Genomic DNA, 12,770 nt, shown 5'->3' on the forward strand with positions numbered 1-12,770 from the left:
CGAGCAAGCAACCCGACTAGACGATATCCCTTAATGCCGAGAACCGAGGCAAAATCGATCTTAAAGTTGACAAATCTTTTATGATCCTACCAAGATAGTTTAACCACAATGGCTTAATGAAGTCCCTCCTCCCTTCGAAAAGCTTGTCGTTCATCCAACGTAAATTTTAACGTAGGAATTCCACGAATGTATCAAACTAGTTTGAGAAAAGTTAACGGTTGATTTCGTTTAATTCAATCTATCGCTTACGTTAGGGTTCGTAGCGGTGCTCCGTAGGCTGTCGTGCTCAGTGCCTCACGCCCAAAGGCCGGGGAGAGACGTGGATGCGCTAAATCTTCTCTCAAAGGAAAGAGGCAAGGAGAGCTAGGCTTTTTTTTTCCCTATTGTCACCATTGATTTTGCGATATGTGTTCATGCGGCACCATTTATTTCGTAGATTCTCATTGGTATGATATCATTCATACTTTCATACTCATATTTGACCCAAGCATGCCGCAACATATATTATACTTATATCGATCGATTGCGTCCGAAATATATTTTATACGTATATTGGATCGGGTCGCGCGCCGTAACATATATTAAACCTATTTTGGATCGAGTTGCACGTTTATATATATATATATATATATATATATATATATATATATATATATATATATATATATATATATATATATATATCGCGATCGGGTCAGCCGGACTTCGCAGTCCCCCGGGTCATGACTATCGAGGCGCGGAGGTATTCCGTCCGAGCGTGTGGATCATTGCATTGCAAATGTATTCATCATTATCATCTCACTTACTTATCCGTAAATTGTAATTATTATCAATTTAAGAAATCGGGAAACTTTGAGGTGCTTCACCATAGGGTATGATTCGATTGTCGATCTTTTCGTACTTCGTGATACTATTCTTGGACTTTATACTGATTGCGAGGATTATCTTTCAATCTCTTTCTTTATATATGTTAAACCGTTGTTAGCTTATGATACCCACCAAGACATAGTTGATACTACCTCGGAATTCTTGAAGGTACGTGACAGGGTCGACTTCCTCTCCTCGTGGCTGATTTTCCGAGGCTTTGCTGACGAGCATTCCCGGTGAGCACATGGACGGATCCGCAACATGGATGCCTCTTCTTATCTACTTGTCTTATTTTGATATTCTGAGACAGTATTCCATTTTCAGACTTCTATTTGTATTCAAACTTGTTGTAACAATGGCTCTTGTACGGCCTTAGACCAGATTCCTTGGGATTGTTGTATTATTTCCGCACTTATTTCCTTATCCTTATTTTATCTACGTTTGAGGCTTATATTTCGATTGTCTTAATTACTTTATTGTGTGGTTGAATGAATGTTTTGGAAAAGGGTATGCCCACCGGAAAATGGTAGGTGCTCGCACGTTACCGGATTTGGGACGTGACACCTTGTCATCAAAAAATGAAATATACAGGATTGCCACCATCTCATGATTAGAATTACTGAAAGGATGTCTGTCGCATCTGATAGGCACTTATCCTACGCAGATCGACTACAAGTTATAAATTCAGTTTTATTCTCAATTCACAATTTTTGGGGGCTATATTTATACTCCCTCAGAGTGTTCCAAAAGGTGTAGACAAGCTGTGTAGGGAATACTTATGGGATGTTCAGAATAAAGAAGAAAGTAGCATTGGTTGCTTGGGAAAGGGTGTGTAAACCCAAAAGATATGGAGGACTAAATATCAGGAGCTGTAACCTCTGGAATATAGATCTGCGGGTAAGATGATTTGGATGCTCAATGAGAAGGTAGATGCGTTATGGGTGAAATGGGCTCATGGTGTGTCTATGAAGAGGAATAATGATTTTTGGGCTCATATTCCTCCAGTAGATAGTAGATGATATTGAAGGAAGCTTCACAAGATAAAAATAGACATGAGACAATGGAATGTACAGGGAGGTTCAACTTGACTAGCTGGTATTGGAGGAAAGCTTCGCAAGCTAAAAATAGTCATGAGACAATAGTATGTACATGCGAGGTTCGACTTGACTGTCAAGTGAAAAATATTCCGTGTCAGCTGGCTACCTGGCTATTGAAACTGAATCACAAGCTGGATATCTCTCAGCTGGTATGGAGTACAGTCTTGCTGCCCAAACATAGATTCATGACCTGGATAGCAGTTCAGGATAAGCTTCTGACTAAAGCAAGGCTGAGCAAGTCTGGAATTTCCTGTGACAACCTTATGTGCTGCTTATGTGAGGATGACACTTTGTAAAACTTACAACATTTATTTGCTCAATGTGCTTGGACTACTGGATTATGGGATGCAATAATTGATTGGATTGGTCAAAAGATTCGACTAACCACCAAAGATGAATTTGATACTGATCAATAGAATGCGTTGGAAGAAGATAAAGAAAGAGATCATGGCTGATGCATTGGGAGCACTGAGTACCACACTTGGAAAGTTAGGTACTGAAAAATATTAGGCAACAATCTGTAAATAAAGAGGTTGTGGTACACCAAATACAAATGGAAATTAGGGAGAGGACAGATTTGTTTAAAAGCTCAAAAAAGTATAGGAACAGTAGAATAGTGATACATCAGATAATGTAATTAGTTCTTTTTTGTTTAGAGACCTTATATCTCTTGATATCCTTCTTGGAAGGTGGTCATGAAATAGGGTGCTCTTTAAGTGTATTTTCTGTTTTTGTTGATATGGTAATATTCTACATTCATTATCAAACAAAAAGAAATAAGTTTTTGAAAAAAATTAGGATGACTTCTGCAGAAAGCTTGAACAAACATGAGTAAAGAAAATAATCTACGAGTTCCGGGAAATAAAAATTTCACGGAGAGCCATTTGGACAACATTTACATAAAAGTTTACACAAATTCTCGAAAGATTTCAAGTAGTTTTAGCGCTTGGAGCTAGTGTATGGCGAAGTAAAAGATCAAATCTGTCTGGATGTAACAAAAGACCAAGCATTCGTTTAGTTATAGATGTGAACAACACTCTTGTTAACTATTTGCAATACAAGTGACTCTAAAAGTTTGAAAATTAAACTCTCAAGAACAACAGGATGAATCACCAGAGAAGAGTAGTGTTTGCATTTTTTTTATTTTTTATTTTTTGGTTCTAATTTGATGTCATTAAACAAGCCTTGTTTACCCTAAAACTCCATGTGTTAGCAAATGCCCACCTTTATCAGCATCTTGTCTTTTCATATATCACAGAACTGGGACATCAATGGCAAAAATAGCAACACTTACAAATCAAATTGCAACAGACAAGCAACACAAGACAAGAACCTCCCCACCTCCCGCCAGAAAACGAAGTCACCTTGATTAGCCCGGTTCATAACTTCATATTCTATTAGTAAGTTCAGTGCCAAGAATCTTAAAGATTTGCTAACTAAAGCATAAAGCTAAGTGATTACACTTCAAATTACTGGGAGTCTGTGATGGGCTTGCGAACCAAGAAGAAATACATTGGTGTGAAAATCCCTTTCCTGAAATAACACGGGTTTAAAATGTTAATCATAAAGACGTTATGTTCAGTATTGCATGAAACTACATACTAATATGTATGAAGTAGAGCGATAATCTTACTTGGCACCACCAACAAGACCTTCTGCAGCTTTCTCTAAGAAAGCTTGAACCCTTTGACTACCTTTAGGAGCAAGTCCCACATATTCAAGTGCCGACACCTAACAAAACATGTGAAACAGGTAAGGGATCGTTAAGCCTATGCACTCGTTAGGGAATGTTGCCACATAAAAAACATGTGAAACAGGTAAGGAATCGTTTAGCCTATGCACTTGTTAGGAAATGTTGCCACATAAAAAACATGTGAAACAGGTCCAGGAATCATTTAGCCTATGCACTCGTTAGGAAATATTGCCACATAAACAGGAACAGAGGGAGTACGAATTTTATAGGAGATCAAATTATCTCATACTTCAAACAAAACGAATGCTCTAGTTCTTTGTTCTAACTCTTAACACTGAACTTATTGGGATGATCACAGTTATCCAACCTTCCATGAAGGTCTGAATATGAACTATCAAAAAAACAAAAAGAGATAGTCTTGTAAGAAATCTTACCAGATTTCTGGTGAAAAGTCGGCCAACAGCTGTTAGGCGGAAGCTACTGAGTGAGAAGTGGCTTGTATCTAAAGGTAAGTACCATGAAACAGGCGAGTCCTCAGCAAGATCCTTATCCCACACAACCTACATATCGACAAGTAGAATTTGGTAATCTAATGGCAAAGAGCAGTCAAATGCTTGATAATATTATTAGAAGAAAAGAACTTGCAACTTACTTCAAAACCAGCTTTTTTCACTGCTTCTAGGCACTGTTGTGTCGATCTAATCTCGGGAAGACCATTTCCGAGCTCAATTTCTGCCTATGGCCAACGAACAACTAAGATAAGTCTGACTATCCAATAAATCAACATAAATGCAAAGCGACAATCCAATAATGACTTCAACACTTCAAAGATGTACCTTGATCCTTTTTTGCTCTTCGTTATTGGGATTGTACGCATCGGTCATGCACCACTCATACACAGCAAAGCACTGACCAGGCTTCAGCACTCTATAGATCTCTTTATAGCATCCAACCTAACAAAGATGTATTAATAACAAGCAAACGGTTTTAAAAAATCTAAGTCAAAATTAAACACATTAAAAATATACACACTGGATCTGGTGCATGGCAGGTAGCTTCTATTGCGTAAACCGCGTCAAAGCTATTGTCAGGAAATGGCATTTTCATGAAATCACCCTGCATAGAAACCGCACCGACTATCAAGCACTGTACAAGAAGTTCAAAGAAGATTCTCTTGATCTGCAACTTTACTACCTTTACAAAGTTGCAAGTCTGATCCAATCCTACTTTGCGGTTCAACACCTGTATAGTAAAGGGTATTAGACAACTACTCAGGAAAAAAATTTCAACCATTTGAAATTGGGAACGCAACATAGTCATCCTTTTTCTTTTTGTGTACTGGCCAGAAAACTAGATGACATGTGACCTTAAGATCCAAGTACAATCAAGTTTCAGATGGAAGTAAACAGGTCTCTCCATGCTTCCAATTTGTTACAGATGTCAGAATAAGCAACAGGAAATCTCTGCTAATTACATTACATCTTGCAAGAGCTGGTTTGACAAACAGAACTAGGGAGCAAAGCAAATACCTGTCCCCTAGATATCTGATATTCATTGTTGTTGAGGCCTGTAACTGATGTAGAGCTGCATAATTATAATAAAAATGATGAGACTCCACAGAAATGGTTAGTTAAGATAGGCAGATTACAATAAAGAAATTCACACACCATGTTAAGAAGTAAAAAAAAGTAGGTAGTGAATTTGCAGGCCTTATTATCTGCTTTTTTTGTGTCAATTAAAAATATTAAACTCAAGGTTACATGCACATTCTAACGAGCTCGTAGGTGAACAAGCATTCCTTCCGTTGTGCCCCAACTTTTAAATGTTCAGTACCATCATTCAACCTTAGCTTTAGACAGAGAGTCTATGCCATTACTTAGCTCAAGATGTGAGATTGAGTGTACAAAGTTTAAGTCTATTTAAAGAGTTGGTGCAATGATTGGCATTTTACGAAACGGCTCACACACCAATATCCCTAATGTTCGGCCAGCTAGTAGCCATGGGATAAAGCGGAATCACCATTTACACTTCAGTTCTAGAGAAAGCATGTGAACAAGACATGCTAAACTGCCATCATGAGGTATCTATTATATTGGTTGTGTGGCAAAGTTTGCATTGTATATCATGATGCAATATGGAATTTCGTTGACTTAAAATTCTGAATTTGACTAACACCAGCTCATGGAATGTAAAAGGGGGAAAACATATGTTGAATCAAATATATATTTGGCTAACCACCAGGTAAAGGATAAACTGGAGTACAGGGCCCAAATGATAGTGAGGAGCATAAAAAAATTCAAAAAGAAACTTCATTCACCTGAATCTAGCAATTTCTCTTAACGGTCCTCCAATTCCACATCCTACATCCAAGACCTGCAGTCATAATCCCCGTTTCAACAGGTAATTTGGAGAAGTAATCTAAGGTAGGTACTTCAGCATGTCTTCTATTCATTAATGATAATATATGCAAGCCAAACCTTTTGTCCTGATTTTAATCCCAGTTGCAAGGCAAGGAAGTGCTCATGCCTCTTAATGCTCTCCTGGAGTGATTCTCCTTTCCACCTGCAGCCAAATTTTGATTGAAATAGTAAGTAATAACTAAGTGACCAAAACCTAACATCATCCACTTATGTATGAATAGACTAAGATTAACAAACCTGGGTGCAAAATGGAATGACTCTCCCCAACCGTATTCATAGAAGCTAGTGCAAAGATCATAGTATTTGTTTACCTGAAAATAAGACGTGTTACTAATTTTGCATCTAAACCACATTACACAATTGTGTTTCAACAAAATGTACTTAAAGACTACTCCATGTTAAGCAAGACAGTGAATTGATGTGAGACTAAAAGCTTAATAGCTGGATGAATCTATCAACTAGCTAAGCCTCAATCCCAGTGGACCATATGAGGATTACCATAGAATACAGGAATGACAAATTCAACAACCCTCGACCACAATGGATAAATTGTGAACACCAATTCCCAAAGACATTGAAGTTATACGAGTAACAGAAATGTCTCTCACCATGTCAGTGTAGTTATTCTTTCTCTCTTCTTCTTCACCTCCATAATAACCGTGGTACTTCTCATACCTAAGTCATTGGACAAATTTTTAAATCAACAAAATATATTTGGAAAATCCATAAGGTTAGCACTCATACAACAAAAAGGGAAGAAGGAAAGTCAACTGCAATTATGAAATCGGTCGAGAGCAGATATTTGGTGTCCATTTCTGGTTTTAGGACCATGTCATTTATTTGACTCCATAGAAGATTAAATAATGATCCAAGAACCTTTAAAACAGTGGATATCTTTTTAAGAGATCCACAAAGTAGCTTAGCATTTAGTGTTAATTTATTACTCAAACCCCAACAAATAATACCACTTCATCCTTTGGATAAAAAAATAAGAAGATGATAACACTTTTTTTTACCCAACTAAAAACAGGCATTGTTTGATATGAAAATGCTCTTTTTTACCCAACTTAAAAAGAGGCATTTATTGATATGAATACAAAGCAGACCAGCCCAAAAAAGATCTACCAAACAGGTGGACTATCCTATCCTGCCACCCCAAAGAAAAGAAATTGTGGCCACTGAGGAGTGAGGACCCCAAAAGGAAAAAACTTGTGGTGGCAACAATGTTGTTTCCAAATCATATTTCTTGTCATTTAAAATTGTAAATTGTCAGGGAAACATCCTTGACTTATCTAAGCTACAACAGGTTCATTAAATAACCTAGACATATGGTACATGATGTTGGCACTATAATAACACTCAAGACTAAAAATATAAATAGCTCAATAGAATCTCTTAAGAAAATGACATCATCATCACAAACTCCACCAAACAAGTTATGCATAACAAAGGAAATAAAAATTGGATCCACAATAGTAATCACAAAAGAAGCCATCTGTGATCCAGCCCTATTAATTAAATCATAGTATACACTTAACAGAGCAACCAATCTGAGAAGTAAAAGATACTCAAACTCCACATTCTCTCTCATTATTAGACTTAAAAGCTATGAAAAACATATGAGTAAAAAAATCCCAAAAAGATAGAGAAAGCAATGATCAAAACTGAAGCTTTTAAACAAAATGCTTACTTTTTCCCTTTGAGGGGTTGCATACAAATCTCACATTTAAAGGGGTTATCTTTTTTTCCTCATGCTATTTGATTAACACCCAAAAAGATAGAGAAAACAATGATCAAAATTGAAGCTTTTACAAAAATGCCTACTTTTTTCCTTTGAGGGGTTGCATACAAATCTCACATTTAAAGGAGTTATCTTTTTTCCTCATGCTATTTGATTAACACCAAAAAGATAGAGAAAACAATGATTTTTTCCCTTTGAGGGGTTGCATACAAATCAAAAATTGATTTGATTAACACCAAAAAGATAGAGAAAACAATGATCAAAAAATTGAAGCTTCTACAAAAATGCCAACTTTTTCCCTTTGAGGGGTTGCATACAAATCTCACATTTTTAGTTTCTGACCTTTAAAGGGGTTATCCCTTAAAGCATTTGATTAACACCCAAAAAGCATATAAATAGAGAGAGGGGATTACTTGTCAACAGCAGAGAGAACTTCATCCTTGCCAATTTTACCACCAACACCAGATGCCAGATCAAAAGCCCCTTGTTTTGACATCTCTTTCCCAAATCACAAGATCTAAAAACAAGAAACACACATGCATGATGAAAGAAAGAAAGAAACCCAAGAATCAAATCATACAAAAAAGAAACAATTTTTACATACACACATGAAAAAGAAGAAGCAATGCAGAAGAAGTAGAAGCTTACCTTTGAATGTGGAAAGGATTAAAAGGGAAAGGGGATTCAAAATGCCAAAACAAAAGACAGATTGTAGAAAGCAGATGTACTTTGTGGAGATGCGTGAATAGATATATATATATATATATACATAAACTAAAATACAAAGTTTGCCAGCACAGAAAAATTGAGAACGTCAGAAAAAACAACACAGAACAAAAGAGTGGGGTTGGTGCCACGTCAGGTATACCTGCAGCACGTGTATTGCCCAACTTTAATTATTTTTTTCCAAAGATTCGTCCTAGGGATGTTTGAGTTCTATTTGGATAATAATAGCCGTTTACATCAACTAATAAATGCATGTGTATATTTACTGCATTAAACTATTTAACTACAATAAGGTACGTCAGCTTGATATAAACATGAATGTACCCTTCTAATGACCGGTTTTGATAACTTTGATGGACTGCACTTTCGCTGATCCAAACACAAAAGAAAATAGATTTACTTGGTAACCGGCCTTATTGAATTTCTACTTGGAATCAAAGTTTTTGGTTTCGAGCCGAAAATGAAATATTTTTATAGAGAATATATTTAATAATATTTACGTGATGAGGATTTAAATTAGTTAGAATCTCAAAGCAGGTATAGGACATCGAAAAATAATATAAAACTTACTTTTGTGGAGTATTATTTTCTCAATCTCAAAATTCTATCCATCAACATCTTTGTAGCCTCCGCTGGAAAGTCGGAATTAACTCAAGTGAAGAGGCCCTCAATTAAAAGATCATAAATTTCATTCCCGACATTGTAAACTCTTTCCTTACCTCTTTCACGGCGACACATATTTAATTTTTGAGGACAATGTCAATTTTATCCCCAAGAAGTCATGTGAAATTAAAAGAAACTAGAAATTATTGGCATGCTTAATTCTCAATAACCATAAGATGACAAACATATGAAATGGATTGTTGCACCAAAAAGGAAAATATGATATGGATAGATTTGTTGAATTTTTTTATTCTATTAAAATATGTTACATGTACTTGGAAATGGTAATAGAAGCGTATCCTTTGAACAGCTGGAATTAAAGATATCCAACTTTAAATAGGGAGAATGGGCAAGAAAAGGGGTGAGCCGAATGATCGCATACAGAATGGGCACATGAAAAATGAAAGAGACAGCTCAAGGAAAAATAAATGCTAGTAGGATTTAAGTATATACTTCGCTCCGTCTCAATTTGTTTGAAGGTCGACTAGTTTGGGAGAGTCAAACAGCTCTATCATTTTCTCTAATTATTTTCATATATTGTGAATTACTAATTATGCAGACTTATAATACTTTTATGTAGTTTTCAAATATGTAAATTTTATTATAAAATATTCTAAAAATCTTTAGATTGAGTCAAAGAAAAAACTGTATGACTTCCCAAACTGGTCAACTATCGAACTGTATTTTGATAATGAAATCTTATCCTAATAGATATGGTAAAATCACCAAGATGAAGAGACTTTAAGCTCAAATTTTAAATCAATATCTTGATGGCACCTAATATACTGTTTGGTCAAACTTTTAAAATCAGCTTATTTTAAAAGTGTTTTCTTCAAAAGTACTTTTGGAAAACAGATTGTGTTTGGCCAATTAACTTAAAAAATACTTTTGACCAGCAATTAATGTTTGACCAAGATTTTAAAAAGTGTTTCAGTGTGTTTTTCTCAAAAATACTTTTCAAAAAATGCTTTTGGGTGAAAGTTTTTTTTTTTTTTAGCTTCTGAAAAACTGTTTCTGCTACTCCTCAAAAGCATTTATTTTCTCCCAAAATCTTGATCAAATGCCTCACTTTTAAAAATAAGCACTTTTTGGGGGAAAAATAAGCTTGGCCAAATAGGCTATAACGTTTGAATGGTTGTTACCTATTTATTGTTCTGTTATTTTATTATTTTCTGCATTCACTTTTATTTGTCACTCTGTTAAAATATATTTTCATTTTTTATTTTAGCACATTAAAAGAAAGACAATCCTTTTTTTTAAAACCCATAAGATTAGCTATTAATTTCTCAATTATTTTTAAAATGCTAATAATCATGGATATCATAATAAAATATATACTTCATTTATTATTTTCTTAAAGAAAGTACAAACTCCACTATGAATAAGTTAAAGTGAAAAGAGGGAGTACATAATATTTAGTTTGATTGTTACTTAAATTTTATTGTGTCATATGGTTAAATTCGCTGTTAATATAATGACTGGAAGTCTAGTATTTTTTTTTTTAATTGTTTTTATTACATGGGGGTAGGGGAAGGGGAAATGGGGAGGGGATTACAATGTGGGGATTCGAACTCTCACCAATAAGGTGAAAGTTCAGGTAGCCAACCAACTGAGTTACTAGATCCCTACCTGGAAGTCTAGTATCATTTTATGAAACAACCGATTTAGTATGATCACGTGATTTTTTATTTTTCTCCTTACTTATTATTTAATAGTCGTATTCTATCCTTTACTTTGATATTTTGTATAATAAGTCTACCCAGTACCGTACTTTTTAAAAAAAAAATTGAAAGTTCATTCCATTGTAGGTGGGTTATATTATGAAATGGTAATATTATATATTGTATAATACAATACATTATAAAACGATGTATATAATCGTCTAAATAAGAAGTTACCCGTTGCGTTTCTCTTTTTATTTAGGGAAAATTTCAGAGACCTCTCCTCACGTTTTGCTTTGTTTCACCGACCTCCCCCAAAGTTTGCAATATTACGGCTACCTCCCCTATTTTAACTTTTTTGTAAGAACTACTTTATTCTAGTTATTACTAATTAAAAAAATAGTATATATATAGAATGATTTGCCCTACCAAAAATCAAGTTCTTTTGATTTTTTATTTTATCAATATCTCTTTGAAAAAATTATGTCCTAGGAATATGAAAATGAAATACCATGGATTATTCACCTGTTCCCAACAGTTTAGCTTTTTTTCTTTTCTTCAACCATGTTTTGACTTTTTGAAACTAAATTTTGTATATTAAAAATATAAATGACGTATTGCCAGCAATTTATGTCATTCTCCATCCCTATTCATCCGCTTTCATTTTTGCTCCAAAAAAGAAAAATGGTAAAGCTTCATTCTGATTCTTTTTCTCCATTGTGATAGCTCAACTATTTGTTTGAGAAAATAAGACAAATTAAAGTGCAAAAATCTAAAAGGCTTTATTATTGTAGATTTGTGTACTTAACGATATGAGCATGAATTAGCTTTCAGCTAGCTTGTGTACTAGTTGTTTTGTCAACAAATAGGAGATGTAGTTCACACAAACCGAGTTCCTTATCAGTAATGGCGCAATTGAAAATTCATGATAGGATTCCTTGTTATTCTCTCCTTCTTGCACGTTGTTACATATTCGTACATTGTAATGTAATTGTAGAAGTGGAATTTGATTTCTCTTCAATGCAGATTTTTTATTGTAGAAGTAAGATTTTGATTTAAATGTTGGGAACGGGTGAATAACCCGTTATATTCCTTTTAATATACCTAGGAAATAATTTTTTTAAGGAGATATTAATAAAATAAAATTTTATCAAAAGAACATGATCTTAGGGTGGGCAAATCAACCCATATATACTATTTTTCTTATTAGTAATAAATAGTATAAAATAGTTGTTATAAAAAAAAAATAAATTAATATTACAATCGTAATGGGAGGTCTCTGAAATTTCTCTTTTTTTTTTTTATTAAAGGTATTGCTTTCTATAGTTAGTTTTGGTATTAAACAAGTGTCCCTTGCATGTCATCTACTCTATGAACTTACTTGGCAAGTGCTTGACGACAAGGAGAGATAGACAAGCACATGAGAAGTGGGACTGCGGGACAGATCTAGATCTCACAAGATCTGGATTTAGCATATTTACACTATTTAAAATTCACTGTGATTAATTATTAGGGAAAGTTGGTGGGCTCAACGTTCGAAATTTTTAAGTACTACACTTGCCAACTAATTGACAATGCTGATTATTTTACTGATCATTTTGAATAAATACACGTTGGATATAAATTAATATATTTGAATATAATAATCATATCCTCGTTGTGCCAATAGTTTTAAGGATATTTAAACAGAAACTAGTTACTTTGTATATGTTTCGCTTACCAAACATTTCTTAATAGTAATCGATTTCTAATACTTCTATTCAAATGTGTAATCGCTCAGTCTGGGTACTTTAAAGTATTTTATAATACTTAATGTTCATCAATTTTTAATCGATTAAACTCAACGGACTCTTAACCTATACAAATTGCACCTTTTCAATTCAACGACATTTTTCATTTCAT

The 12,770-nt window shown here is 34.4% G+C and overlaps 1 protein-coding gene across 1 annotated transcript; it reads right to left on the reverse strand.

Annotated features, from left to right (window-relative positions):
* Positions 1-3,173: 3,173 nt before the first annotated feature.
* On the reverse strand, positions 3,174-8,592 carry LOC132063176 (cycloartenol-C-24-methyltransferase 1). The gene is made up of 14 exons (XM_059455630.1): positions 8,467-8,592; positions 8,232-8,335; positions 6,686-6,752; positions 6,315-6,388; positions 6,135-6,219; positions 5,975-6,030; positions 5,187-5,241; positions 4,852-4,899; positions 4,690-4,773; positions 4,494-4,610; positions 4,310-4,393; positions 4,092-4,217; positions 3,598-3,695; positions 3,174-3,497 (listed from the first exon to the last, which is right to left on the reverse strand). Exons 2-14 carry the CDS (start codon positions 8,312-8,314, stop codon positions 3,434-3,436), a joined length of 1,041 nt encoding a protein of 346 aa, XP_059311613.1. The 5' UTR covers positions 8,315-8,335; positions 8,467-8,592; the 3' UTR covers positions 3,174-3,433.
* Positions 8,593-12,770: the final 4,178 nt, after the last annotated feature.

Source organism: Lycium ferocissimum, chromosome 7 (genome assembly GCF_029784015.1).
Source record: "Lycium ferocissimum isolate CSIRO_LF1 chromosome 7, AGI_CSIRO_Lferr_CH_V1, whole genome shotgun sequence".
Classification (NCBI taxonomy): domain Eukaryota; kingdom Viridiplantae; phylum Streptophyta; class Magnoliopsida; order Solanales; family Solanaceae; genus Lycium; species Lycium ferocissimum.

What these genes read in the sequence shown, in the direction of transcription:
- LOC132063176 (XM_059455630.1), bottom strand. Translation starts at nt 8,314, where the DNA reads ATGTCAAAACAAGGGGCTTTTGATCTGGCATCTGGTGTTGGTGGTAAA. An exon ending in GATTAAAATCAGGACAAAAG is followed by an intron (nt 6,031 to 6,134) that starts GTTTGGCTTGCA and finishes TTATGACTGCAG; the next exon opens with GTCTTGGATGTAGGATGTGG. An exon ending in ATCAGATATCTAGGGGACAG is followed by an intron (nt 4,900 to 5,186) that starts GTATTTGCTTTG and finishes TTTACTATACAG; the next exon opens with GTGTTGAACCGCAAAGTAGG.